The sequence below is a fragment of the Thunnus maccoyii genome, chromosome 8 (assembly GCF_910596095.1).
Source record: "Thunnus maccoyii chromosome 8, fThuMac1.1, whole genome shotgun sequence".
In the NCBI taxonomy this organism is placed as follows: Eukaryota; Metazoa; Chordata; class Actinopteri; order Scombriformes; family Scombridae; genus Thunnus; species Thunnus maccoyii.
The window spans coordinates 15799192-15825251 of record NC_056540.1 but is presented as its reverse complement, the minus strand read 5'-3'; the positions used below and the strand labels follow the sequence as shown (position 1 = coordinate 15825251).

The window sequence follows — 26060 nt, the reverse complement described above, 5'->3', positions numbered from 1 at the left end:
TATGGTTTTTAGGGGGTTCTCTATTGGCTTAATGGTTAAAGGTGATGACCACTGATACAAGTCTGGCCATTTCTCTCTCTCTCTTCATTTCCTGTCATCTAATAAAAGCATAAAATGCTCCCAGAAAATACACTCATGATGAATAAACCTCAAGGGCAACATTTTATTATCATCTCTATCATAGTACAGTGTCATTTTCTCTTGTAAATATCTATTTACAGTTGCATAAATGTATTGGTTATCATAGTCAAAGCATAGTAGTGACAGTTTGCATAAGAAAGGCACATCTTGACAATAAAAACATGCCACAAAGGAGAACTATAATCAGCACTTTCACATGCTCATTTGTGTTTCATATAGGCTGTTTCTCATAAAATCAAAGGTTTGGGAGGGAAGGCCTCCTTGTCTTGATTTTGTATAAAAAGCTTTGGGGTATGGCTGTAGATGAAAGGCACTGGATTTCAGTGTTTACATACTGTTTGTTGCTCTTCAGGGCAGTTTCATGCTTATTCATTTAAGGCAGATAATAAGCTGATCAGAGCTCTGCACTGGCAACAGTGTCACTTTATACTTTTAAGAAGTATTATGATAACACCTTGGTCAGATGGAGCTCCGAGCTAGTTGATATCTCTTGTCACCAGCGGTTACTCTGAGCGGCTACCTCCAGATCCATGATTCTTGGCAGTCTACCACTAGCACCCCCTTCCAGATATCCAGGTTTCACAGTGGGTGTATCCGAGAGCCTCCTCTTGCTCTTGTTTAGGTCTGGATAGGAAGATAAATTAAGTTATTCATTTTCATTAGAGGAAGCAAGCGTCACCTACCACCCTAACAGATGGAGAAGCAGATCTGAATCCAAGCCAGGACAGATTCTCACCTGAGATTGCCAATAACATCTTGCGTCTGGCTCCAAAGGTGGAGACACCCACTTCCTTTAGATCTTCATCAGACAGGGTGAGGAATGTCTGGTAGTCAATCTGGATGAACATAGACAGCAGTTGCATCATGATGCTCATTCATAATGCACACCGCATTTGGCTGAGGGACAAAAGTGTGTGTGCTTGTTTGTTTGTGGGTATGTGTGTGTGTTCCCAGCTCTGCAGCAGGTTTTCCCATGCAGCCAACCAAACTTAAAATTGTTGTGTTGCATGTGTAATTAATGATGAAAACACTGTTTCACACACTGACAGCAGTTTTTAAAAGTGCTGCACTCAGACAAATGATCCCTTGTAACCCTCCACTTACCTCCTGTTGTTCAAACACATCAATGTATTTAATCAAGCCCAATTGGTTGAGCAGCTCAGGCAAGTCATCTATCATTTGGGGAGAGGGGCTTCGCTGACTGCAAGTGGACGCCCTTCTCGATGAGCACACGCCTTCAAAGTAGCTTGGGAAGCTCTCCGCTAAGCATTAAAGGTTAAAGTTCAGAGGAGAATAGTTACAAATTGAAGAGAAAAAGTGACCTTTTCAAGTCCCCAAAAAAATAACACATTGGTAAGACTTACATGGTTTGTCAATTCTGCTCCTATTCGATGCAAATACGGGAAAGGAGGAAGTGGATGAGGAGAAGGTGGACGGAGGGGAGGAGGGGGAGGAGGAGGAAGAGGAGGAGGAGGAGGAGGAGACAGGCAGGGATGAAGATCCACGTCTGTCCCTCCAGTTCTCTGAGTCGCTCCCATTATACATCTTTCCATTCTGAACAGCCCATGACTAGAAATAGACGGAGAGAGACATTTTCAATAGTTTTTCCTTAATCTGCAAACATTTCACACAACAGTAGCATCTTGTACATCTGTCACTATCCCTTCTTTTTGTCTCTCCTCTTTGTGTCTGTCATATGGGTGTATTTATGAGGCAAAAGGCTTCCAGTGATCATAAACTCTCTAATGTGCTGAAGATTTTAGTGGACATAATACTCATAGAGCCAAAAAATTAATAAGAAAAGCAATTAATCATGTCTCTAAACTTGCTCATTTGCCCCCGTTGGCTGACCTGTGATAGTCCCTCACTGGAAATTATCAATGCAGTGCACATAGCGAATGCTTCCTCTAAGTTACCTGCCTCTCAGAAGAAAATTGAACTCGGTGGAGAAAAGCTTCTTGCACTTATTACCCTAAGTGAGCCTGCTTCTCCATCACTGGCTCCTGTGCAGTCAGACAGAGGCTGTTCAGGAGGCTTTTAAAGAGCTGAGCAGATGAGCTGAAACAGCTCAGGTAAACAGGAGGCCAAGGCAATGGTATCAGGCTCCAGGTAATTGAGCGTACAAATTGGCAGTGCTTACCACACAGTGAGATAAATGCTTCAAACTGTTAGGGGGCAATACCAATAAATGAGACTGTGTTAGTTGGCTGTGATGGGGGTGCTTGTTTCTGCAGCTTTGGCAGTTAAAAAGTCTTCTGCAAGTTCAGCAAAAGTGTGGAAGTGAAACCTGCTTGAGCTAAAATGAACGGGGATATGAACCATGTTAAATTAGAGTTTCATGTCATTACACTTAAGTTAGCATCAAGCTTATTTCTACCTGTTGCTGGCTAGCATTTGTGCTCAGGTAGGGTTTGTAGCTGCGTCGGCTGATGTTGCGGAATTCTTTGACAGCCTCAGCTGGCATTGACTTGGAAAAGCCGAGACCACTCCAGGTGTCTGTGGGCGTCCGGACCTCAGTGACAACTGGCTTCCTCTGCATGGCTGAAATCACACACACACACACACACACACACACAGACAGGAAATGTAGGATAAACCTGCAATAGTTGATTTTTTGGCCATGTGGGGCCAGTCGAAACAAACTGTGTATGTCAACACTGACATAATTTCACCTTTTAAATTGATATTATATGATTTATTTATGGATTACAGACACAAAAACAAAAAATCCAAGGGATGACATGTTAAAGTGTTAAACACTTATTTCCATTATGATCCCATGATGAACTTGTTAGCAAATTGATCCTTATTTACGCATCGTGGAGATAAAGAGCAACACTATCCTTCATTTGGATTCATGTTTGAGCACAACTGATGAATGTATGCTGTCTGTTGCATCTGAAAACAACACTGATGAGAGCGGTAAGACTGAACCAAATAGTAAAGCTGTGGGCTGTAAAACCAAAACAATGAGCTGAATGATGCTGAAAAGCTCTTTAGAGCTGAGAGGAACTGCAGAGTCCAGTGATAATTATCTGTGTCCCTACGAGCAGCATCTTTCACATACATGTAGGCTAGTAATATGATCCACTGTTAATATAAAAATATTGTTGCAGCTTTAAGCTGAAAGACTTGAATGAACACACACTTACACACACAACTGTACATCTTTACTGAAATATATACATCATCAGTATTGAAACTTCACGCACGTAGCTGCAGTCTGTCCATCATTAAAATGCACTGCAGGTTTTTCACGTCTCCCTTGCTATTCTGAAACGGACAAGCTTGGTCCAGGTGTTAAATAATGAATCACAAACAGTGCTTCTCCTTGCCAGCATGTGACATACTTAATAGAGCTCAAATTGGAGAAACTGAGACAGACACACACACTCGGATGACAAACAATTGACCCTGGGACTCTTTTGGCACTAGAACAGGATCCATGTGTGACTGTGTGATAAAAACTGTAACAGCACTCCACAAAGAGTGCGATATCAACAGGATTATAACTGGTGGGTTGTCATTTCTGCACCTACGTGTGTGTGTGTGTGTTCATGTGAATAAATGTCCCATTCATACACTGGCATATGGGTGTCTTAATGACTGTGAGGCAGATGGCCCATTCAAACTGCTAATTCATAATCCCATAAAGCAACACTGAGGGAATTTAGCACCATTTGGCTACAGATCTTCCCAGTATCTCTCATTCTGCATGATGGATGAGGTAGTGTGAGTGTGTGTGAGTGTATGTGAGGGCGCACACACAACCGTGTCTATGTGTGTGCTGTCTGCATTGTGTTCTTGCCCTGTGTGGATTAAGTGGGAGTGCCACTACTACTCTATTATAACTTTGGCACAGTGCCGCCAATAAACAGGTCCCCTTCATCAGTTGTCTTGGCAGTGGGTAGCACTGAAATGGGCCCCCTCTATCAAAACCCCTGCCTCTGCTGAGGATATTAATGTGTTGCCTCCATAATGCACTTGAATAACAGAAAAATGCCACTTCTCCCCCTGCCTAATCATATGACATCAATATTTTTTTTTTAAAAAAACAATAGGACCAAAATGTGTTCACTCTTACAGCAAAAAATGGTTCACTTGTTTTGCAGTGTTGCTTGAGGAGGTAAATAGTTTTCCCATCTGTATAGCTGACTGTTTAACAATCAAAACAATGTACAGTAAGTATTTTGCACATAATTCCTCTGCAAATGTTTTTTTTAATATATATATCTGCAATATACAGCAACTACAGATCAATACAATTAAAATAAGCTTTGCTTAGCAGTGCTCTAATTGTTGCAGCAGAAGCCTGTGCAGAGCTCCAGAGTCCACAGTAGAAGAGGAAGAAATATTAAACATTTAGGAGCACTAACCTCTGGTTGCCAGCAGTTTCTTCTTCTCATAGTCATAATCCTACAAAGCACAAACAGGAAATAGAGTAAGTAAATAATGCATGAAATTGAGTTATTTTTTTTCTCTGGTTACTGAGGACAGGCAGGGAGAAACTAATTTACAAGGGGAACAAACACTCGCACACACACAACACTTCCTGCTGCTGCGGCGGTAAACTTGTTAAGCCTCTGTGCTGTAACCTTTGAGAGTGAGAGATGACAAATAAGAGGGGAAGCAAACAAACACATAAATCGATTCGCGAAATCAAATCGAACCAGGGTCAGGGATGTGCAAATCAATAGCTTACGTAACACCACAAATAAAATGTTTTCAATCTATCTTGTCATCCACTGTTGGCATAAGATGAACAAATGTTAATCATGTCTCCTCTTTCTCTCTCATACATTTTGCTCCTCTGCTGATAATTATCTCTAAAACACTATTGCCCTCACACTGTAATGTGTCATAAATCTCTCAGGGGTTCTTAGAGACTTGATTGTCTGCCTGCTGAGAATAAGTTGAAGCCAAATAAGGTTGGCAGTGGCTGCATTGTACTGAGGAAACGGGCAAAAAAAAAAAAAAAAGGGACCTGCAATTCCTGTTTTTTCTCACCTCAGCCTTGGATGAGTCAGTGCAAACATCCTGGGCCAGCAGCACGTCTCTCCTCAGGCTGTTCCGGCGCTCACTCCTCCCTCCCTCAATTTCTGCATTCAGCAGTCTGGCACACACACACACACGCACACACACACACACAGAGGAGGACAATGTTAGGTAAGACTATGATGACTGTATGCAACATTTAAGGCCTTAACAACTCTATCCCCAGAGCAACAGCAGAAGTTCAATGAGAGGATTTCAAAGACAGTGTTATGATACTATATAATTATGGACTGTATTACAGCAAAGCATTGCTGCTCCATTGAAACTGCAAATTGTTTCTACATCTACATACACAAAAAACCACAATAGCACAGAATAAGAGACTCAGCGAAAAGCAAGTTATAGAGGAGGTCAACAAGCTTTGCTTTCTCTAACTCTATTTTCTGTGTTAGAAAGATATGTAGATTCTTGACAGATCTGGCACATGCAGGTATGTTTGTGTCTGTGTGTTTGAATTAATCCTGTTGTGACACAACCTTGATCCCTGCAAGGATAAACATTTATTTTTAGGTTATGACCTGTTGCTTGGTTAAAATTAGAATTAGGTTAACATTAGAATAAGCCCATCACATTGACTTTGTTTTTGAGTTTGTGAATGCTCACCTGTATGTTAATGCCTGCCCTGTTGAATGTCGTCTGCCCTGGCCGAAAAACTTGGTGATTTCAGGACCCTGGAGACTCCCCCTACGACCCATCAGCCCCATCCTGCTGCTGCTGCTGCTGTTGCTGTTGGTTACTGCATCACACACCTCAGATGATGTCCTCATACTGACCTTGGAGCTCTCATCCTCTGATTGGCCAGACTGGTCCTCATTTTCTAGGATCTGAAGAGGAGAAGACAAGTCAGTGCTTAGTGTTGGTTAACAGTACCAGGAAGGATTTATTTTGTATTGATAGGAGTTTTATAAACTGAGTGAAACACCTTCTCCAGTGGGTAGCTGTCTGCTCCCTTCAGTCCTGTCCTGCCTTCCTCAGTGGGAGGGATGAGGCCTGGTGGAGGTAAAGGGCGGGGTTTCATACCAGTCAGTACCTCCAGAGTGGGAATATGGCCTGATCAACAAGAAGGATACATGACAGTAAATAAAAAAATTACACAAGTTTTTACTGAAATATAGGCAAGGAGAGAAAGATACAAGGTGAGTTTCTATCCACCTGTGTTACTGCAAAGTTTGAATGTCCTAAAAAAAAATCTGAATAAAAATGCCAGAAATAAAATAAAAAACACTTACAAAAAGATTTAACTTTTAGCTGAAATGGAAATATTGGTGTAACAACAAAGAAAGAGTCCACAAAACTGAGTATAACAATAAATACCTCATTCCCTTGATAACTACAATAATAAAAGATGGTGGCATGTGTGGACAAAGGACTCAAATTCATTCACAAAATAAACAGAATTGCAGAATTTGGTGCCTTTACTTACTGGCTCTCTTTGTTTAAAATGAGGTTGTTTCCATTCTCTTTTTCCTTTGCAGACTTTTCTTAAAACAAATATGTACAGATACATACGTGCACATGCTCACCCTGCTCAGACAGACCCAGCTGCTGCAGCAACATGTTGAGCCAATAGGTGGTCAGCCCGCTGCCAGCTAGCATGGGGTCAGGGGTCATCTCGGTTACCCTGGTAGTCTCAGAGGAATCCAACCCCAATAGCAGACAGCGGGCCTCATAAAGACACGAAATGTTCCTTTCCAGACCTTTCACCACCACAGACTGAGAAACATACACCAATATAAAAGTGAACCTCAAGAAAAATATCACATTAAATTTCTTATTAAACCCATTGGGTATGAAATAAGCAATCACAAACAAACTCTATGATTTAGTTTTAGATTGAAAGTGAATTTAAAAAGATGGGACTATAGTGGCCAAACAGAACAACTTAATTACAATTTCTTTGTAGATGAAGGTGACTGCCACAGAGAGAAAGTAGCAAAGCTATAGACGGATCAAACTGTACCTTGCTGGTTTGTTTTACTTTGGGCTTGACACTAATGAAGACTCCCAGGTTTTGCATCATCTGAGCCAACTTACAAGAATCTGCCTCCCCATCTTCACGCATGTCAAACATCAAACACACAGGCAGACAGTCCTGGAGTTGCACACATACACATACACCAGACAGAATGATAAAATTAACAAAAGTTCAAACAAAACTTGTACAGACTTTTGTTATTAGAGCAGCAAAGGAAGATATATAGATTATATCATGAAGAGAAACATAAAAAAAGAAACAAAAGTGGAAAATACATCCAGACATATGCAAGTTTACAAAAACAAACACCTACACCTGGTACCTCTCAGTGTTACTCTGTAACATAACTCTTCCTAAACTATTACAGAACTTTTTTTCCTGATTCTTCCCTCAACTCAACAGTACCATGAGCTGCTGCCGGGCCAGACACACTCCGTCAGGGCTGCCCTGGATGAGCAGCGAGGGAGGACTCTGAGGAGCACTGAGGTCCGGTAAAATAATCTGGGTCTGGGTCTGGTGCATGACGCTCAGGAAGTGAGCTCCGTTCTGCCCCAACAGGAAGAGATGCTGCTGGGAGGTGACATCCAGCTGGCTACTCACTACACCTCCTGTGACCTCTGACCCCAGAAGCAGGTCCATCAAAATGCAGGTCGCCTTCTGTATACAGACATGACAAGATATATTGATGTCAGTTTCCACACCACAGTGTTACTATAATTGATTTATATTTGGTAATATGATATTTTTTATTTTATTGTACTCTATATTGACTGTATGGCTTAAATTTCTGTCCAAGATGTTTCACACTAACCTTGACAGCAGTTGCGTTGCCTTGCAGGCCCCAGACGGTGCAGCAGCTTCCGTAGAAGGAGGGTTGCGCCTGAGGCTGGGGTGCCACGGCCCTAAAGCTCACGCTGACCCCTAAAGTCTGCACTACCTGCTGGATGAGCGGAGAGCCTGCATCTGGAAGAGCCTGAGGCACCAGGCTGACTGGGAGATCAAAGGTCAAGGCCAGTGGCTGCAGGTCCTAGGAAAAAAGAAGATTGGGATGGAGAGGAACAGAGACAGCGATGGCAGACAGACAAAAACAGACTGCAGCTGTTTGACAAATATACCTGTCTTCTTTGTGTCAGCCGTCCTATTAATCATTCTAATAATCTCTGTGTTTTGACAGGAGTGAAGAAATTGGGTTTTGAGGCAAATAAAAATCTACCCGCAGGTAGTCTCTGTTCAAATTGTACATTGAACCACTCACTCTTATCCTCCTCCTGGCCTCCTCCACTCCCTCTATGGGTCCAGCAATGGAGACCTGGTAAAAAAAAAAGAAAAACCTTTTCAATTATAGTTATTATTACTGGCTCACTAAACTGCTGCCATTATTTTTAAAAACATATGAGAATTCTACCTGGTTGCTTTTCTCTCCTGTAGCATTGTGGCGGTTGGAGTCTGGGAAATGGATGTGACAGGATGTGACCTCCATCACCTTTTTGATGTTTCCACCACCTTTCCCGATCACATGGGAGTGCTCTGTATAGGCCACGTCCATCTTTAGAGTCACCTTATTTACCTGGATTTTAAACATTTCAACACTTTGTTCATGGGAGCAGATGCAACATAAAAAAGTCAAGAATAAGTTATTGCAAGATGCAGTTTTATTCCCAACCCATTAACACATACAACGGCTGCAAGAGAAGTCCCTCCATCTTACAAATTTATCTTTACAATCCTTCTTTTGGGGTCAAAAGGTAACAGTGTTGCAAATGTGAAATTATGTCTGCACCTGTACATTGCTAAGAAAAACTGAAAATCAAAGATTAGAAGCCTCACCCTGGTTTCCAGGACTTCTAGTATCTTCTTTTTGGCTTCCAAAACATTGGCTCTCTTCCCTTCCACCTTCACATGTGGATCTAGATGGACATAAGAGCTAAGTTTTACAGAGAAGTCCTAAAGGTCTTGAGTGTAACAATAAATAGATCAATTTGTGGCAAGAGTAACAGAGACAAACACAAGACAGGAGGGAGGAAGAAAAAAGAAGCTCAGATATGGTGTGACTGAAATATCAAGAGTTTGTCACCTTTCTTTGACTTGGCCCCAATCTTCAGTTTGGATGGCCATTTCACCTTAGTGTCAGTTTCTTTCATCACCTGTGGAAGCACAAACAATAGAAGAGATTGAGAACCCAGGACAGAAAACAAAGCTGTTATTGTATGCAATGAAGATACACACACTCACACAAATCAGAACACACGTAAACACATCCAGACACACAGCAGATCTTCTTGGTCTAAGAATACAAAGGCTCATTTGCATTTCAAAGACTGCAATTATCTCCTCCATAAAACCTGTAATCGCTGGATGCAGTGTATGGAACAAATGTTAAAATGGTGGCAGAGATACTCTCACTGATCTGTAAGCTATATTTAACCAGGAGAATTTACGCACTGATAATTAGAAATGGCTTCTACTGAACAGATAATTTGCTTCATTGTTTTATTTTCAGGAGTCTAAATAAAATGTTTCATGTGCAGAGTTATTACTCACTCTCTCGAAAAACTCCTCGCCTGTCACACCGTCTCCATGCTTTGGAGCTGAAAGACACATAGAAAGTTTATGCAGCAAGTGAACATAAAGAACAGATAGATAAACATGTTATGTTGTATTGGTCAGCTGCACTATATTCTTCTTTTCGTCTGTTCACTCTTAAGCATGTGTGCAATGTCAACATTTAAATGTTGACTGGGCTGAAATTTGCCAAGAGACTAGAACAAGAGGTTGCTGGGAACATAAACAATTTTAAAAGGCCATTGCTCCACGGTGACATTTACAGGGTACCGGGGGAGCCCCAGGAACGCCCTCACCCCCCTCCTCCCCCTTATTGCTATGGGTTACGCTGGCCAGAGCTGAGGAATGGGAAGAAAACAGTAAGGGGTGGAGAGAGAAGGTGGTGGTTGGGGGGGGGGGGCAACCACAAATTAGCCTAGAGACAGCTAATCACATCAATGGCATTTGCTGACGCAAAGACCTCCCACTTGACCGAAAAATTAAATAACAGCAAAATGAAGGAGGAATGCGTTTTAAAAAAGGGGGGAAACCGAGCGCTCCTCAGCCGATCAGTATAAAATCTCAAGCACAGTCTGACAGATTATCACCTAGAGGGATGAGATGCGATATTTACTGTCTGACTGAGGCTGCTCAAACAACCTCAAAAGCTCAGTCCCAGCTACAAAACAACCAACAGTTATCAGAGCTGAATTCACTCAAGCACCTTCCCAACAAGAGTCAGTGTGAGGACAAATAGACAAACATCAGCCTCTATCTGTGGCATTAGCACACTGTCAGAGAGAGTTTCCCCAGTAACACAGGGGAGGCATTTGTCATAAACCTGCCAAGCAGCGATAACTAACGGAGGCAGTTACCTCTGCTTTCCAGACAGGAATGATAATGGCAATGACTTCTGAATGTATAAGCCACTGCAGGTCATAAATCATAGTGATACAGGAACGGTTTACTGGATGGCAGTTATACTAATGGTGACAACAAGCTGGAGGCCAGCTGGAAGCCCTGACAGACATACAGGGTCAGGTAGATAACAAGAGCTGTGAGGAAGCGCACACAGAGAGGCCATGATAGGCATCACCTGCAGAATAACTTTCAGAAAAAGCAGCTTATAGGGCAGAATGTGAGAATGGGTTGATAACAGTGTCGGTGAAAAAAAGGTGCATGCATTTACAGAAATATTGAACATCCAGTGTTGAGCCCTCTCAGCTCACTCACCATACAGCATGCTCTCCAGCTTCTTCCTGTCGATCCTGAACCTCTCCTCCACCCACTCTGGGTCCAAACTCTGCCCTCCTGCATTCTCCTGCCCCGGTGCTGAGTTGCCTTGTTCTTCCTCCTCTTCCTCATCCTCTTTTTCCTGTTGGGTCTCACTGGGCTCAGGCTTTGCCGCTGAGCCGGGTTCTACGCTAGTTTCCAAGTCAGGCTGCTGGGGTGCTGTGGTGGCCAGGACCGGAGAGCTCTCCTCGGTGGTGGTGGTGGCCATAGCAGGACTGAGCCTTCGTCAGTGTTTGTGTGTGTGTGTGTGTGTGTGTGAGTATGTGTGCGTGTGTGTGACCAAGGAGACCAGCAGGGAGAAAAAAAAGGGGAGAGAGGGGTTAGAAACACCCCCTGTGCCGTTTCTTTAAATCCCCCGCCCCCTTCACTTAATTTAGTACACAAATCTAACTCTTTCTCTCCCTCCAGGCTGTGTGAGGCTGGAAGGATTTGCTGCTATGGCCTTACACCGTATTGACTAGGATGTATTAGGAGAGTCATTTCTTTACAACAACACAGGCCACGTCTTCTCTATCTGAGGGGCTCCAGACAGATAAATAGAATCTACAACTAAAACTGAGGCCTCCTCTGCGAGCAAATCCTGTGTAATCCTCAGTTCAACGTCCAAAGATTATGTGGATAGATAGTGAAGGCCTACGATAAGACAAGATACACATCTCACCCACAGAGATACATACACACACACACACACACATCCTGAAAACTCTCCTCACACCAGCACTCACAGCTAACAAAACAAACGGGTCATCCAGTTGGGTTCCACTGCACGTCCGTCCGTGTCTGCCCTCCCTCCCCTCCCTCTAAATGAGATGTAGAGGGCTTGAGATTCCAGAGGTTGGGGTGAAGGGAGTGGAGGGGTGTATCACAGCGGTGAGTTTGTGGAGAGGGAAGCTTGCAACAATGCTTAGAATTAAAAGAAAAAACTCCAATCAGTGGTGGAAGAAGTACTCATATCCCTTACTGAAGTAACAGTACCAACAAAACAATGTAAAAATATTCCTTTACAAGTAAAAGTTTGAAATTGTACTAAAGTAAAAGTATCAACAAAATGTACTTAAAGTGTAAGTAAGAACACTTTTTCTGCAGAAAAATGGCCCCCGTGACTGACACATTTTTATATATTACATTATTTGACTGTTAATTCTGGTGTAGTGATCAGTGTTCATGACATTATTAACGCAGTATGAAAGAAGAAGGAAAGAAAAATTCTGCTACACAAAGTTCAAATCATTTTTTTAGTTTTTTCTTTGCTTTTTTGTGCAATATTGGATCATTTTCCCTCTTAAGGCCTGGAAATATTAATTAAATGAAACAATCTGAGTCTAAAGTCTAAAGGGGAAATCTCTCTTTGGTGGAACTGCTAGCAGCTCATTAGGAAACGTGACAAGAGGCACCAAATCTTTGTAAGTTCTTGGGCCAGAAAGACTGGGAATCACTGGTTTAATATTTGACACTGCATAGTATTTTATAAGCTTGTCATATTTTTTTAATGTAAAATCTCACTATACAGTAATTATATTAACTACTGTATATCTGTCAGTTAAATGTAGTGGAGTAAAAAGCACAAGTCAACTAAAGAACAAGTACTGTACCTTAAAATTGTACTTAAAGCCATAGTATGCAGGATTTGTCAGCTGGTGTTTGTAAACAGCATTCAAAGTTGGCCCCTCCTCCCCAGCTCATTGAGCAATCAAGAGAAAGAGAGAGAGAGGGAGAGAGAGCAGCTGTGGTGAAGTGAGCTAAAGCGTGAAAGAAGAGAGCGAGCGGCACTGGCAAGAACAGAGCTGTGAATTAGATAAGTAAAACATTATTTTCTGTTTTTCGGTTTTATTTTCGGTTACATTCTAAAGCACAAATTAAATTAACACACCCACACCTCCACACAACCCCTCAGGAAGGTGCCACATTGCCAGATTTTGTGTGAATGCAGAGCTTCATCCTGTCCGCTGTGGCCTCTCTGCTCTTCGTGTGTTTAGCTCAGCTCCACCTTCGGTCGAGCAGATGCACAGACCTTGAGCTCTTCATACATCCATGACACAGAGACAGAGAGCAGAGCAGAGGACAGAGACAGAGACAGCAATGTCGCTACGCTACGAGTCCCGACCTCACACCCTGCATGCTGTTATTGGCTGGTAGCTTAACACCCGCTGCCCAAAGGTTGACGTGTCCTGAACACAGCAAAATAATAAGAAAATACAGGCAGAGGGCAGAGTCTCTGCAGATCAATACACTGCCACACACTTCTAGTGGGTCTTAATGATGATCGCGAGGGATTACTTTTGCATGAGTCTATACATTGTTGTTTTTTTGTTTGTTTGTTTTTTTAAGGAAAATCCTGCATAGTGTACTTTTAAGTTTAGCAATTGAGAAACTAACACCCAGCTCCATTGGTATATTTGCACCGACTACCTGGAGATTAATTTGTTTGGGAGCAAGTAGGCAATATGAAAGCCATAAACTTCCGTGACTGTGAGCTTAAAAGTTACAAAAAAAGGGCAAATGAGATTTCAAAAATTGCTTTGCACTCATTAAGTCCCCTCCCTTCTCTAAATTTCTCTTAAGAGCTCAAGCACAGACTGAAACATGGGCAAAAACAAACTGCTCAATTAGTTGGGCCTTATGGGACTCTGTTTCCAGCTCAGCTCTGTGTTTTCCATATTGCCCAGACAAATTTGGCCCCAGGCGAATCAGCAAACATTTTTTGGCAGAGCAGAGATCTTGCTAACATTACAAACTACTGCAGGCTAGACTTTTCGCCAGAGGAGGATGGTTAAGTGAAAGACATGATGATTGTGTCACCATGGATACTGGTCGAGAAGTGAATTATGCCAAGTTTAATCTGAATTCATAGCTGCAGATCCCCTCCCTCCAGCCCCCTGTTTAGCCCTGTCTGACTGGAAGAGCGTATGTTTCCAGGAAGTACCGGGGCGTGCGTCACTGTTTGACCCACAGGCAGAGCAAAGAAAAGCCAAGCTGTCCTGCTGAGTAACTGATGAGCTGTGGACAGTTTACTAAATCAACCCCTGAACCCAGGAGTGAAACGTGTGTTCATTTAGATAGATAGATAGATAGATAGATAGATAGATAGATAGATAGACCCTCCTTTTCTGGTAAAAGCACAGTCTCCTTAGTCACTAAATCCCCTCACTGCCCATTATATATTTACATGCAGACCTTAGTTGGCACTAATCCTGAGAAACCTTAACTAGATGCAAACATTCATGACTCCTAAGAGAACTTGTGTGTAAAACAGAAGTGCTACAGAAGCAAGAAGTCCAAGAATTAATGGCAAGAAAGGTAGTTAATTTTTAATAGACACTGTCATAAAGCCCAGTGGTGTCTATGCCTTATTCATGACTGTACAGAAACTTCATTTGAAAATAAAATATTGCCTTCCTTGGCGAGCATGCAGGATTTCTACAAATGATTGATTTTAGGAAGTATGATATTCAATATACATATATTCCTTCAGGTGCTGTATTTATTTAGCTTTGCTGCAGTGAAAAACTGTCAGATTTTGAGATGTGCACTGAGTTGCATTTTAAACATACAGTTCCTATTTCATTCAGCCTGTGCCCCTGGTATGTGAGTCTATATTGACAGGAGAGCAGTGTGGTGTGGTGTGAAATTCAGACTGACTCAACTGTTGAGCTTACTGTTATCTTTACATGTTTAATGAAATGCTGTAAACGTAAAAGCTGTTTCCTCACAGTCGTGTTGCCATTTAAATTCAGATTTAAACTTTCTTGCACAAACAAAATTATGAAAAGTGAGATGTTATTGTTGTCAGAGCTGCAGCCAAGATTAAAGATATACTATCCCTCTCAGAAATCTTTGAGGCTCTTTGTCATATTTATTTATTCATTTAACTGTTAAATTATATTTTTTGTCACAATCAATACCATTCCAGACATGCATCTTGTTATGTAAATGTGACGTAATGTCTGAATAAACCCCTGAGTCATACTGAAGACTGAAGACACTTTGGCATGACACAGCTTGAAAGCACAGGTGTAGATGACAAAATTAAATTCAATTTCTGAGTCCTGGTACTGCACATGCTGACTCACTGTCACACTGTCATGGTTTACTGGGAACTGAGCCATTGTTAATGTCATTAGTAACACCTGTACTAGTAACATCTATGTATTAATGTAAAGGCTTAAATATGCACAGACAGAGATAAATATACACTCACCAAGCACTTTATTAGGAGCACATGTGCAATCGAATGCAATCCAACACAACAGGTCTGCCATAAATTCTACTTTTAAAAAGCTTATACATTACTTATAGCTGATACATGATTCTACTTTATTATTAACCCTAACACACATTAGGGGGGCAAAATATTAGGAATACTTTTTCAATATAATGCACCCCAGTACACCACCACCACCCACTATGACCTCAGTAACAAACATAAAGTAGAATTATGACCTTTCTGACAGTGTCAACAAAAACTGAAAATGTATAAGCTTTCGTAAAAGTAGAATTTATGGCAGAGCTGTTGTGTTGGATAGCATTAGATTAAACAGGTGTTCCTAATAAAGTGCTTGGGGAGTGTATGTCTTATTGCCTCACTCCATAAATGTATCACTCAGTCATCATCTCCTTTCTTTCATTCTTTTCTTTCTTTCTTTTACTCGACCTAAATGCAGTCAAAATTAATAATGTTGAGTCTGGAATCAGCCTATAATATACCCATACATGTTAGGCTTTATTTTGTTTATTATTGTAGAACAGTGGTAGGCTAATAGCGGCCTCTGGGCCACATCCGGCCCTCCAGGGAAAATAACTGGCCCCTCGATGAAAGTTGAAGTTCTAATTTTCATAGTTTACATTCGATTATAATTTTTCAAAAGTCTACTGATTAAAAAAAAGTTATTTTAAAAAAATACAAGGGTCATGAAAATCCTAATGAAAATAACCTTGATTATAGGCATTAATATCATAGTTGCTCCATGCTATTTCAACAGTGCATGGTGCTGAAATTAAGTCTAAATTAAACTAAATTACATTTTAATGTGTGAATTTTTAGTTTAATTTCATTTCATTCCACAACTTTAGCTTATTTAATCACAACAGATTTGTTCTCCACAAACACAAATTGGTGGCAGTCTAACAGAAATGCTGTGTTGAAGGGTTTTTTTCCCTTCTTTTTTGTCATGTAGTGTGAAAAAAGATAAACATTATTTTTTCAAAAAAAGAAATGAATACTCAAAATAACATGAAATAACATGAGTTTTTTTTTTCATTTTCAGTATTTGATGGATTAATTATGTATATTTTAGAACCATCCCTGTACACTGTGACAGTTGTCACAGTGGAGTGACTGCATTTAATTCAATTTTGCAACCTGTACATATTTTATTAAACCACTTAGATGAATTGTTTCAGTAGTTGAAACATTAAAGTTTATAGTACAGCAAACTGGCTATTCCAGTGTAAATGGTTTTTGATTTATTGGGAAAATCATAAAACGTGTAACAACTGTGCCCCAACATATACTTGCATATAAGTTTGTTTTTGTTTTTGTTTTTTGTTTTTTTAGACACGTGAGTATTAAAATAAGCTGTAACTCTGATATGACCTTACTTACTAATGAGAAAAAAATACTCAATCCTAAACAGTGTTATAAATGTATTTCATTCTTAAATAATTCAAAAGAAATAAACAAAACATATAGGCCTTCATTTCTACGGCCCCCAACCAAACAATCCTGAAAAAACTGAACCATGGTTGAACCAAACTGCTGACCCCTGTTGAAAAATATATTTCACCTCAACTTCACCCACAGTAACCCTCATCACCACCCGCACACACACAGGCTGTTATTACCCCTCACACCTCAGGGCGGCGCTGCCTGCGAGGCCTCTCAAACCTCGCTTGCGTTATCTAAGCCACCCACCTTGCTGATTTTTTCTTCCCATGATGGCAAAGTCAGGACCGCCCTACTCGGCCTCTGATTGGCTACTACTCGATGCCTTCGTTGGTTGGGTTGGTTAGATTTAGGCACGAGGAGTGGGATTGGTTAGAATTAGGGTAAGAATATCAGGGTAAGCCAATCGGAGGCAGAGTAGGGCGGGTCATAATTTCGCCATCCTAGGAAAACAAAATCACCACCGGGTTGGCAGTTGACCCTCTTCCGACCGTCCAACCGACGCAACTCGTGACTGGTTGTACATACAAACAACCTACCTGCTTGACTGGACCACCAGCAGTTGTTTCATGGGGCCAGACGACCCCCCAGAGGAATCTAAAATGGAAATAACTCGTCGGTTAAAGCTGCTGTGAAACAAAAAGACGAACCATGTGGAGAGTTCAAGGATTTATTGGAAGAGGTAAGAAAAATGTCAGTGACGCTGGAGAAACTCTCCCTGCCTCTTTATGTTATGTTGACTCTGCATGCAGATTAATTATTAGCAGATGTGGGTTTTTATAAAGACATAAAAGCCGTTTTGTGAGACCCCCGACAACAGCTGCTGCAATCAATTCATGTAAATAACATAAACTCTTTATTATCTCTCTGTCGACAACCGAGGTTTATTTTGGTCGCAGCCAAAACCGGTTTCTGGACCTTTCCATGTTAGTAAAAACTCCTCGAGGCTGTGTGTAGCCTAATTATAACACTGTAGTACACACAAACACACATTACAGTGTCTAATATACGGATATGCATTTACAACCCACCACGATGTTATATTAAACATGAAATATCAAAATCTTCTATCATCTATCTTATACCACTATCTGCATGGGCTACTACTTTTTAGTGCAGTAATTAATTGTCAAAGTTGGGTCTGCGGAGCCATGTTTATTTTTCGTTGGATGGCGAAGTCATGACCCGCCCGCCTCTGTCTCTGATTGGCTAGCACTCGTTGCCTTCGTTGGTTGGTTAGATTTATGGTAAGACTATGAGAGTAAGCCAATCAGAGGCAGAGTAGGGCGGGTCATGACTTCTTTATACTAGGAAAAAAAAAATATCGCGTTAATAAAGCCTGTCACAGAGAATAGCAGCAAACCCTGACCTTCAAGAAGCTAGAGCAGCAAATGCTTCAGCATTTTTGTTTCACAAATTACTTAAATGATTAATCAGTTATCAAGATTGTTATTGTATTGAAACCTGGAAACCTGATACAGAATGTATAGAATATCACATTAATTATGTTCTTACTACTACCTCTGAAAACCCATTCGCATTTTTTGTGCTTTAGAACATAACCGCAGTGAAACAATCAGAAAATAACTTTTTTATTTATCTGATTCACAGCTTTGTTATCACAGGCAACTTTGAATGCTGTGTATCTACAAACACCAACCGACAAATCCTGCATGGTATATCTTTTACATGTTTAAAGAAGAAAGTTTCCAATAATAAATGAACATTTGAACATTTAAACTCAACACAACTGACAAACTGATACCACTTTCTCAGGCAACTTCCCAGGACTTACTATTAGGAACTGCAGACTGTGTTTTGTGTGCTGCGCAGTTCTTAAGAGGCTTTACTTGTCACGTGCAATTCACTGTATTACTTTCTGCTGTTTTTGTCTTCCCAGTTCTGCATAGATACCATGCCAATACCCCCCTGCGACTGCCCCAGAACCACCATGTGGAGGACGAGGTCATCAACACCTCCACTGTCCTCTCCACCTCTCGACATCCCTCTGACAGCAGGTAGCTTCACACCTCCATCCTCTCATTAACACTGTCCAGACTCTGTCCAGGTCCGAGGGCTAAAGTCTAGATAGAAAGTAAGAAGAAAGAAACAGACAAGAAATGCCTTCATCATTTTGATCTCAACACTACTTTGCTCTCAGACCTCTGGCCATATTAGCAGCTGATGTAAAGCGAACATTTGAATTAAGGTCAAACCTCTTTCTTGTTCATTTAGCCCTTCTTTGAACCTGATTTCTCCTCGCAGCATGCTCGCTGACACTCTTTCAGCTGGTTGCATCATTCAGCAGCATCTGCTGTGTGTGTGAACGGGGTCAGTTGAGGAAACAGAAACCAAGCCATTTGTCTTACACAGAGTATTTATATGATGTCTTGATACAAAATAAAAAAAAAAGAAAAAAGCAAACATATAATTGTTGGGCTTTGTTTTGTGTTGTTTTTCTCTCAGCTCTCAGAAAGAGGAAGATGGAGAGAGGAGGAAGAAACAGAGGACCTTTCAGTACGGCTACACTGAGCTCCCACGTTACACAGCGCTGGATGCTGTGGGATGGGTATGTCTTGTTCACAAATTCTCAAACCAGGAGACGTACCATTTTACCATTATTATGACTTTGCAGACTCAGTAGACACAGTCAGCCTGTGTATGAGGACTTGACTGTTTGGACGTCATCTGTTCATCGCAGTTTGTGATGAGAGATTTATTGTATATGTGATAATCCCAACAGAAGGATGTCAGGATCCTCATCAATGAGAGTTTAAACAGTCTGGTCTGATTATATAAATAATACATGCTGTCCAGTCCTCCTTTATTTGACAACTTTCAGATTTCTCTAAACAGATTTAGAGTAATTAGTAGTGATCACAAACAACTGAAACCCTCATGACACAAAGAAAATATTCAATATTCACATGAATCACATAGTTAACTTGAAGAATTTTATGTTACCAAAAAAAGAAAGTAAAAGTAGATGCAGCCATGCAGCAAGGCAGATGTGGCCTGGAGCCAAAATATGAGCTCACATTTATAACAGGATATTGTTCATTGTCGCTTCTTCACACTTTTCAATCTGCAACCAGCTGATTCATTCCTTCAGCGCCACTCAGTGGTGTCACCTGATAACTGCTTTTTGCAAAAAGTTTGACCTCAAGGCTAAAATGTACAGGTTGTTTTTTTTTCATTTAGTAAAGCAAGCAGTCTGCTGGTCCAATCCAATCTTCTATGTTTCTCCTTGTAACCCTCCACCTGCTGACTGTTGGCTCTTTATGCTACATGGTTGCTGCTGTACAGCATGTTGGCACTAAGAGTAACATGTTTCCATATCAGTGGTGACAGTGACGCTGTTGATAATCCACAGGGTGCAGCAGCGGCTCTGTTCATGCAGATCTGCAGGAGGATCCACTCCCAGTTCTCCTCAGGCACTGAGCCCAGTCCGACCCCTGGATCCCTAACAGCACCCTCCACTTTGCAGAAGTGTGGCTACCGCATCCTGCTGGAGATCTGTGAGTCCTTATTACATGTTTGTAACAATACAACAGACCAACTGACGGTTCATTTTAACTGATTATTATTAATCTCAGCTACTAAATCCTTCTAATCTCTCATTTTGGTGTTTCTTTTTGGGTTCTCCAGTATCTAGGCGAGATGTTCTGCCCAGAGGAAGGAGTGTGTTGTGTCTGCAGGGGGTGCCCAAAAACCAGAATCAAGATCAGTCCTTGTCTCAGACCAGTAGCAGCAGCAGCAGCAGCAGCAGCAGCATTAGCAGCAGCAGTAGCAGCAGTAGTGGAGGTGATGCCAGTCCTCAAAGCAGCAGTCAGCAGGAACATCAGACTGCTGACTTTGTCATCTCAGACCACCAGAGGGAACTCCTGATCCAGGATTCATCTATACCTGGTTTGTTCAGTCCTCTGTGGTCATCACCCCTAAATTCCACCGGGCGCGTGTGCGCCGCATTCCGGCTCTGACGTGGCTGCCAGAGCTGATCGCGGCCACTCTAGTCAAGGTATCCGATTCCACCGGGCACACTGCGGTGCGTTTCAGAAACATCCCAGAAGCGGCTATCCGCTCCACTGCGCTAAAGATAGATGCCTCGTCTATTTTGTACGGACGCCGCGTCAAGCAGCACAGAGCAGATCGAGCTGGGCAGGAAGTCAGACACATAAACAGCATTGAGAATCCGGTCAATTTTAAAAATAAAACACCCCGTGCAGACTCCTGGTCGTATATCAACAATAAACGCAATTAAAACAGATGAATAAAGAAACCATTTAACTTCATAGCCTACTTAACCATAGTAGAAGTACAAAAATCAAGGAAAATGACCAAATCAACGAAAGCTGAGCAAGTTAACAAAATTGGGCAGTTTAGTTGCCCTGCTACTGCAGTAATTACGGTAGCCTTAAGGGACTTAATTAGCTTTGACTGGGCTGCTGTAATTACTGTAGTAGGAGTGCAACTGACTTTAAACGGCAGAATGCTTCCCCACAGTGAAGACGCTCCACTTCTGGTGGAATAGGGTGCTGTGCGTAGGACGGAGCAAAATTGTGTCGGAGCTGGAACGCGGCGCACTCGCCCGGTGGAATCCCGGGGTTAGAGGTTAAAGATCACATTAAGACTATATTATTTTGAAAATACGTTCACTTTTTTGACATTTTCATGCTTTTTCCTGTCCTGACCCACAGAAGAATCATTGCTGTCAGCATCCTGTCCTCTGCAGAATGACGCCAACAAAGACAACACTGAGACCAAAGATGCTAATGACCAGGTGACAGTGTGCCTCCTCTATTTGGTTTGGAGGTTATTAAAGCTGGATTTTTTTTTGTCTTTTCATCAGATCTTGATTGTTATTTTTGTTCTCCTCTGTGTTTCCAGGACATGTTGTCGGATGAGGAGAGGCTGGCTGGAGCAGCACTGAACCTCAGACATGTGGGAGACACCAGTGTTCCTGTTGTCTTAAACATTATCGGTAATTATTTAATCCAAAACAACTCGACACAGTCACGCACCACATCATTTTCAAAGTCATTCCCAACCAAGACGATCCTTTTTTTTAACAAACCAAATGTCATGTGTTCTCACTTGTTACTCTGCAGGTTTTTGCAGTATGTTTCTTCTGTGTATAGCTAAAAGCTTCATCTCTCTGTTTTACGGCAGGTCTAGAAAGTGCCAAGAGGGAGAAATACGATGAAGCTTTCACCTGTTTTCTGGCTGCAGCTCAGCAGGGTTACTGTAAGGCCCAATTTAACACAGGCGTGTGCTACGAGAAGGGCAGGGGAGTCAGCAAGGACAAGGAGAAGGTGAGACCAGCCACAGCGCGCGCACAACCTCATCATTCTCACACTTCATGTATATTAAAAGATAACCATTGTGAATTTATTTGCTGGTCATTTCCACTTGACTTCAGTAAATTTAAATTTTTTCTTGTAACCTCCCCTGTATTTTCTCTTTAAGGCTCTGTATTACTACAATCAGGCAGCAGCAGGGGGTCACAGACAGGCTCAGTATCGCTATGCAAAGCTGCTCCTGACCAGCAGGGACCACCAGAGTGTAGAAGAGCTGAACACGGCTATCAACCTGCTGGAACAGGCTTCTGCAGCTGGGCTCACTAAGGTAGAAATCATAACAACATCTTTTAATGTCTCCGAAATTCTGTCATAGCATGTGTTTACAATTTTAGAGCAAATACATAAATGCATACTGTATCTATATATCTTTTTTCCAGCAGTGTGTTTATCACAATACAATTGTCATGTTATCAGATATTACGATGTACTTCAGCTTATTCATTTAAGTGAATATTTTGAAATATATCGTTTTGTATATCTCATTAAAAAGATTTAGTAGAAGATTTACTTAAAAGTGAAAATACAATGTGAGGATTTCTTTTCCATTTAGTTTTAGAGAATAAAACCTGGCAGAAGTATCTCACTTTACTCTGTTTGCTTGAAGAAGTTCATGGACAAAAGGCGGTTCCTAATGTAACCACAAAGAATGTTAACTATTCATTTTAAGTTTTCATTTGGAGAGAAAAAGTAAGAAGCCTTTTCCTGTCGCGTCTCAACAGGAGTGAAACCATCCCTATGCTCAGAATTATAGTCTGACAGCAGCATTTTGATGCAACATGGCTGAACACAGCTTTCTTGCATTCACTGTAGCAAGTTACGAGAGCCTCTTTCACACATACAGTCTATCCCTGAAATGTTCAGGAACATTTCCTGCATGGGGTCGTGTGAATGGGGGCAGGGATCGATATTCAGGGAAATCTGTAGCGCCAATTTCCAATTTTAAGACCTAGTAACATTCCAGGGAAAATGCCAATACTGCTGTGTTGTTACTGAAAACAGTTGAGGGTTACCGTCTGTATGACGAAAGATACTTTCACTTGGGACGAGCAAACCAATCGCAAGACTCTGCTGATGATGTATTTGAATCAGTGACTTGTTTACGGTTGCCTTGCCAATGCTTTGGTGGGTGATTTCTGAACGAACAAGCAATACAAGTTCTTTTGTTTGCAAACAAGCTCCTTTTTGCAAGAACAGCTGGAAACTGGCCAGCTTCAGAAATAAGGGAGTTCCTCTCAGTCTGCACAGAGCAGGTTGGCATCCGTGTCCCTTGCCCCGTCTATTCCAGCATCACCATGGCGTGTGTGAAAAGGCGCATATAGCTGCATGTGTGAATAGTGAAATTAAATCACTAGTGGTGCCTGAAGGGTTATCCCAGTAAGTTACCAGGAACTATGTGAAAGAGATATTCAAGGTTTTGCTTTGTGCCATTTAGGATTGGAAGGAAATGAAAAAAACCCAAGAGCTTTAATAAAATTGTATTTAAAAAGTTGCAGAATGACAACATGATTTGAATACGTAAAAAGGATTAGTGGTAGTTGAATTACATTGAAACAATGCTTTAATAAATAATAATAAATAATACGCTGATGTTGCTTCACTGAACCAAAACAACTCTCCATTTCTCTCCTTCAGGCTCAGGTCTGTCTGGCCTCTGTCTACTCTCAGGAGCCGGTGAGAGACGGGCGCAAGTCAGTCCGGTACCTGCAGATGGCAGCAGAGAGCAGAGTGAGTGCCTTTCTAGATGCTTCTGGAGTTTTATTAATGGCTTTATCTCTGAGATTTCACCTTCCCTGCCAGTGTACCATCTCAAACAAGGCTGCTTTAGGAAACCTTCTGCTGTTTGATATTCACTTGCTTGCTTTTAAGTTTCTCCTTGTGGCTGCATCTGTGCTGGTGTAACACTGTAAGTTAGTCTGGTCCTTACCAATCATTTTACAGATACAGTCTTACTGAGTGTCCCAGTGAATGCTACAGCAGTGACATGTTGTCCGCTATCCATCCTATGTCATCCTTGTATTGTGTGTATAATGAGGATCCTGCTGTCGAGATTCATGAGATTCAAGAGCTTTTATTGTCACATGCAAAACAACACAGCAGGTGGCAACAGTGAAGGCAGTGAAATGTGGCTTCCTCAATTTGGCTTCGAAAAATTTTGGCTCCAGTTCCAATTAGAGTACTTAGTAAATATTTACAATTGTAAAAAAGGAGAAAGAGAAGAGAAAGATAGAGAGGAGTGAGTTGAGAAATAAAGATATATACATGTATACATGTATAATGTGACAAGGTTGCCTGTATGTAGATTTAGAAAATTGTTTAGGAAGATTTAAATTGCCTAAATTATGTGTATATTTTCCTCTTGCGTTTAGGACGGCACCGCTCTGCTATTCTTGGGTCAATGTTACGAGAGCGGCTTCGGGGTTCAGCAGAATCTGAGGACGGCGATTGAATTCTACAAACGAGCAGCTAAAGCAGGGAACAAGCAGGCTAAGATCTTACTGATGCCTCCTAACGAGACAGACAGGAAGGGTAAGCACACACACACGATCTGTCAGAATGACAGGCATCCGTATTAGTCATTGTTTTGTTCGTTTGTTAGCGATGACACTGCATTGTGATTCGCTTTTAATGAGCCAAGATAGAAGTCATGATATCTGTGAGAATGAGTAGCTGATTTCTCTTCTGTGTCCTCGTCCTTCTCCAGCTGAAGACGCTGTGTTGCGCTCCATCCGTTCAGCTCCGTGTTTCTCTGTGTCCGACCTTCGCCTCCAGCAGCCCCTCTCTTCAATGGCCGGTCGTGTCCCTTCCTCCGCCAGTCACCCCATCACCCTTTCCCTCCTGCATCACTCCCAGAGCACCGGGAGCCTGCGTGTCCCTCCGTCCTCCTCACCTCTTCACCTCCATCCCCACAGCACAGAGGGAGGAAACTGCCGGTGGACCGTGGGGGTTGGATAGTTAATCCGAGGCAGTGCAGGCCAAACTGAGGAATGTATTTCACAGTGTGAATGTATCGTCACCAGCGGAGAAAGGTCAAAGTGTGTAAGGAGTGTTCATATTGTGATGTCTGGATTAGACCGAATAGATTTTATACTTCATGTGAATGTTTTATTATATAAGTATTAATTTGAGGTTTTTTATAAGTCTGAAAGAGCTGTTGAGCACCAAGTTGTGAAAGATATAAAAGTTTTTCTTGTATTTGTTTATATACAGTGTAGTGTTTTCTCTTATAAGCTCCCTTATAACTTCTCCTGTGGATAAGAAAATGTGATCTAGGTGCCTTTTGGTGGGTCTCAGATAGTGACTTGTTGCTCTCCACTTATGTGGAAATGTGGGATTTATCATGTAAAAAAAAAAAGTTTTGTCTCCTGCAAACTGTATCGCCTGATACGCACAGCTGAAACTGACAAAGTGCTTTACATATGTGTCATATTTTAAAGATAACCTTCAGTAATACAGAGTCTGAATGGACGTAGTATTGATTTATGTTTCAAAATGAATAATGTCAGAAGCAAAAAAAAGGGAAGTTAATAAATGTTTTGGAACCAGTTATCTGTCAAAATGCCAAAGTGAATTATGATGCACTGTGAGGAGGATTTTCTATTGTTTGCACTGTACGCACATGCTTAGTAAAATAAAAAAGAATACTAAAAAGGTGTTTTTTGGCTGTCTGGTTGCTTTGTGATTAACATTAAAATTAATTTTATGTGCAACAAATGTATTTCAAGGAGCAGAGAGTGCTATAATGTAGCTACATGGGTTTGTCTGTAATTATCATAACTTAGTGGTATGATTTTAATGAAGCATAAGAGTGGACTTACCATCCTCTATGTGGAAATAACTTCTCAGATGGTAACATTAGTTTTAGGACCACTTGGAGTCAGTCAACACACAATATTTAGGCTAATTAAACACAACCGAGGCTGCCTGTGTATTTCAGAGATGATCAGGCCGGTGTAGGACTGGAAACCATTCACATTTCTTCAGACTACTGGATGACGTAAGACTCCGATGATGTGTGATTTCATTACCTGAGATG

At 41.5% G+C, this 26060-nt stretch overlaps 2 protein-coding genes across 2 annotated transcripts; one reads left to right on the top strand and one right to left on the bottom strand.

Moving 5' to 3' along the window:
• Window positions 1-216: 216 nt before the first annotated feature.
• Window positions 217-11257, bottom strand: bicc2 (bicaudal C homolog 2). Its single transcript, XM_042419297.1, has 19 exons — window positions 10946-11257; window positions 9713-9759; window positions 9246-9315; window positions 8999-9078; window positions 8577-8738; window positions 8427-8480; window positions 7983-8198; window positions 7577-7828; window positions 7157-7288; window positions 6720-6909; window positions 6119-6246; window positions 5800-6020; window positions 5149-5254; window positions 4518-4557; window positions 2519-2682; window positions 1506-1710; window positions 1246-1403; window positions 878-977; window positions 217-765 (listed from the first exon to the last, which is right to left on the bottom strand). Exons 1-19 carry the CDS (start codon window positions 11211-11213, stop codon window positions 635-637), a joined length of 2724 nt encoding a protein of 907 aa, XP_042275231.1. The 5' UTR covers window positions 11214-11257; the 3' UTR covers window positions 217-634.
• Window positions 11258-17122: 5865 nt separating this feature from the next.
• Window positions 17123-25679, top strand: dele1 (DAP3 binding cell death enhancer 1). The gene is made up of 12 exons (XM_042418298.1): window positions 17123-17349; window positions 18568-18685; window positions 19134-19236; window positions 20041-20185; window positions 20316-20576; window positions 21365-21447; window positions 21555-21648; window positions 21837-21979; window positions 22134-22292; window positions 23660-23752; window positions 24394-24553; window positions 24729-25679. Exons 1-12 carry the CDS (start codon window positions 17319-17321, stop codon window positions 24977-24979), a joined length of 1641 nt encoding a protein of 546 aa, XP_042274232.1. The 5' UTR covers window positions 17123-17318; the 3' UTR covers window positions 24980-25679.
• The last annotated feature ends 381 nt before the right edge of the window (window positions 25680-26060 follow it).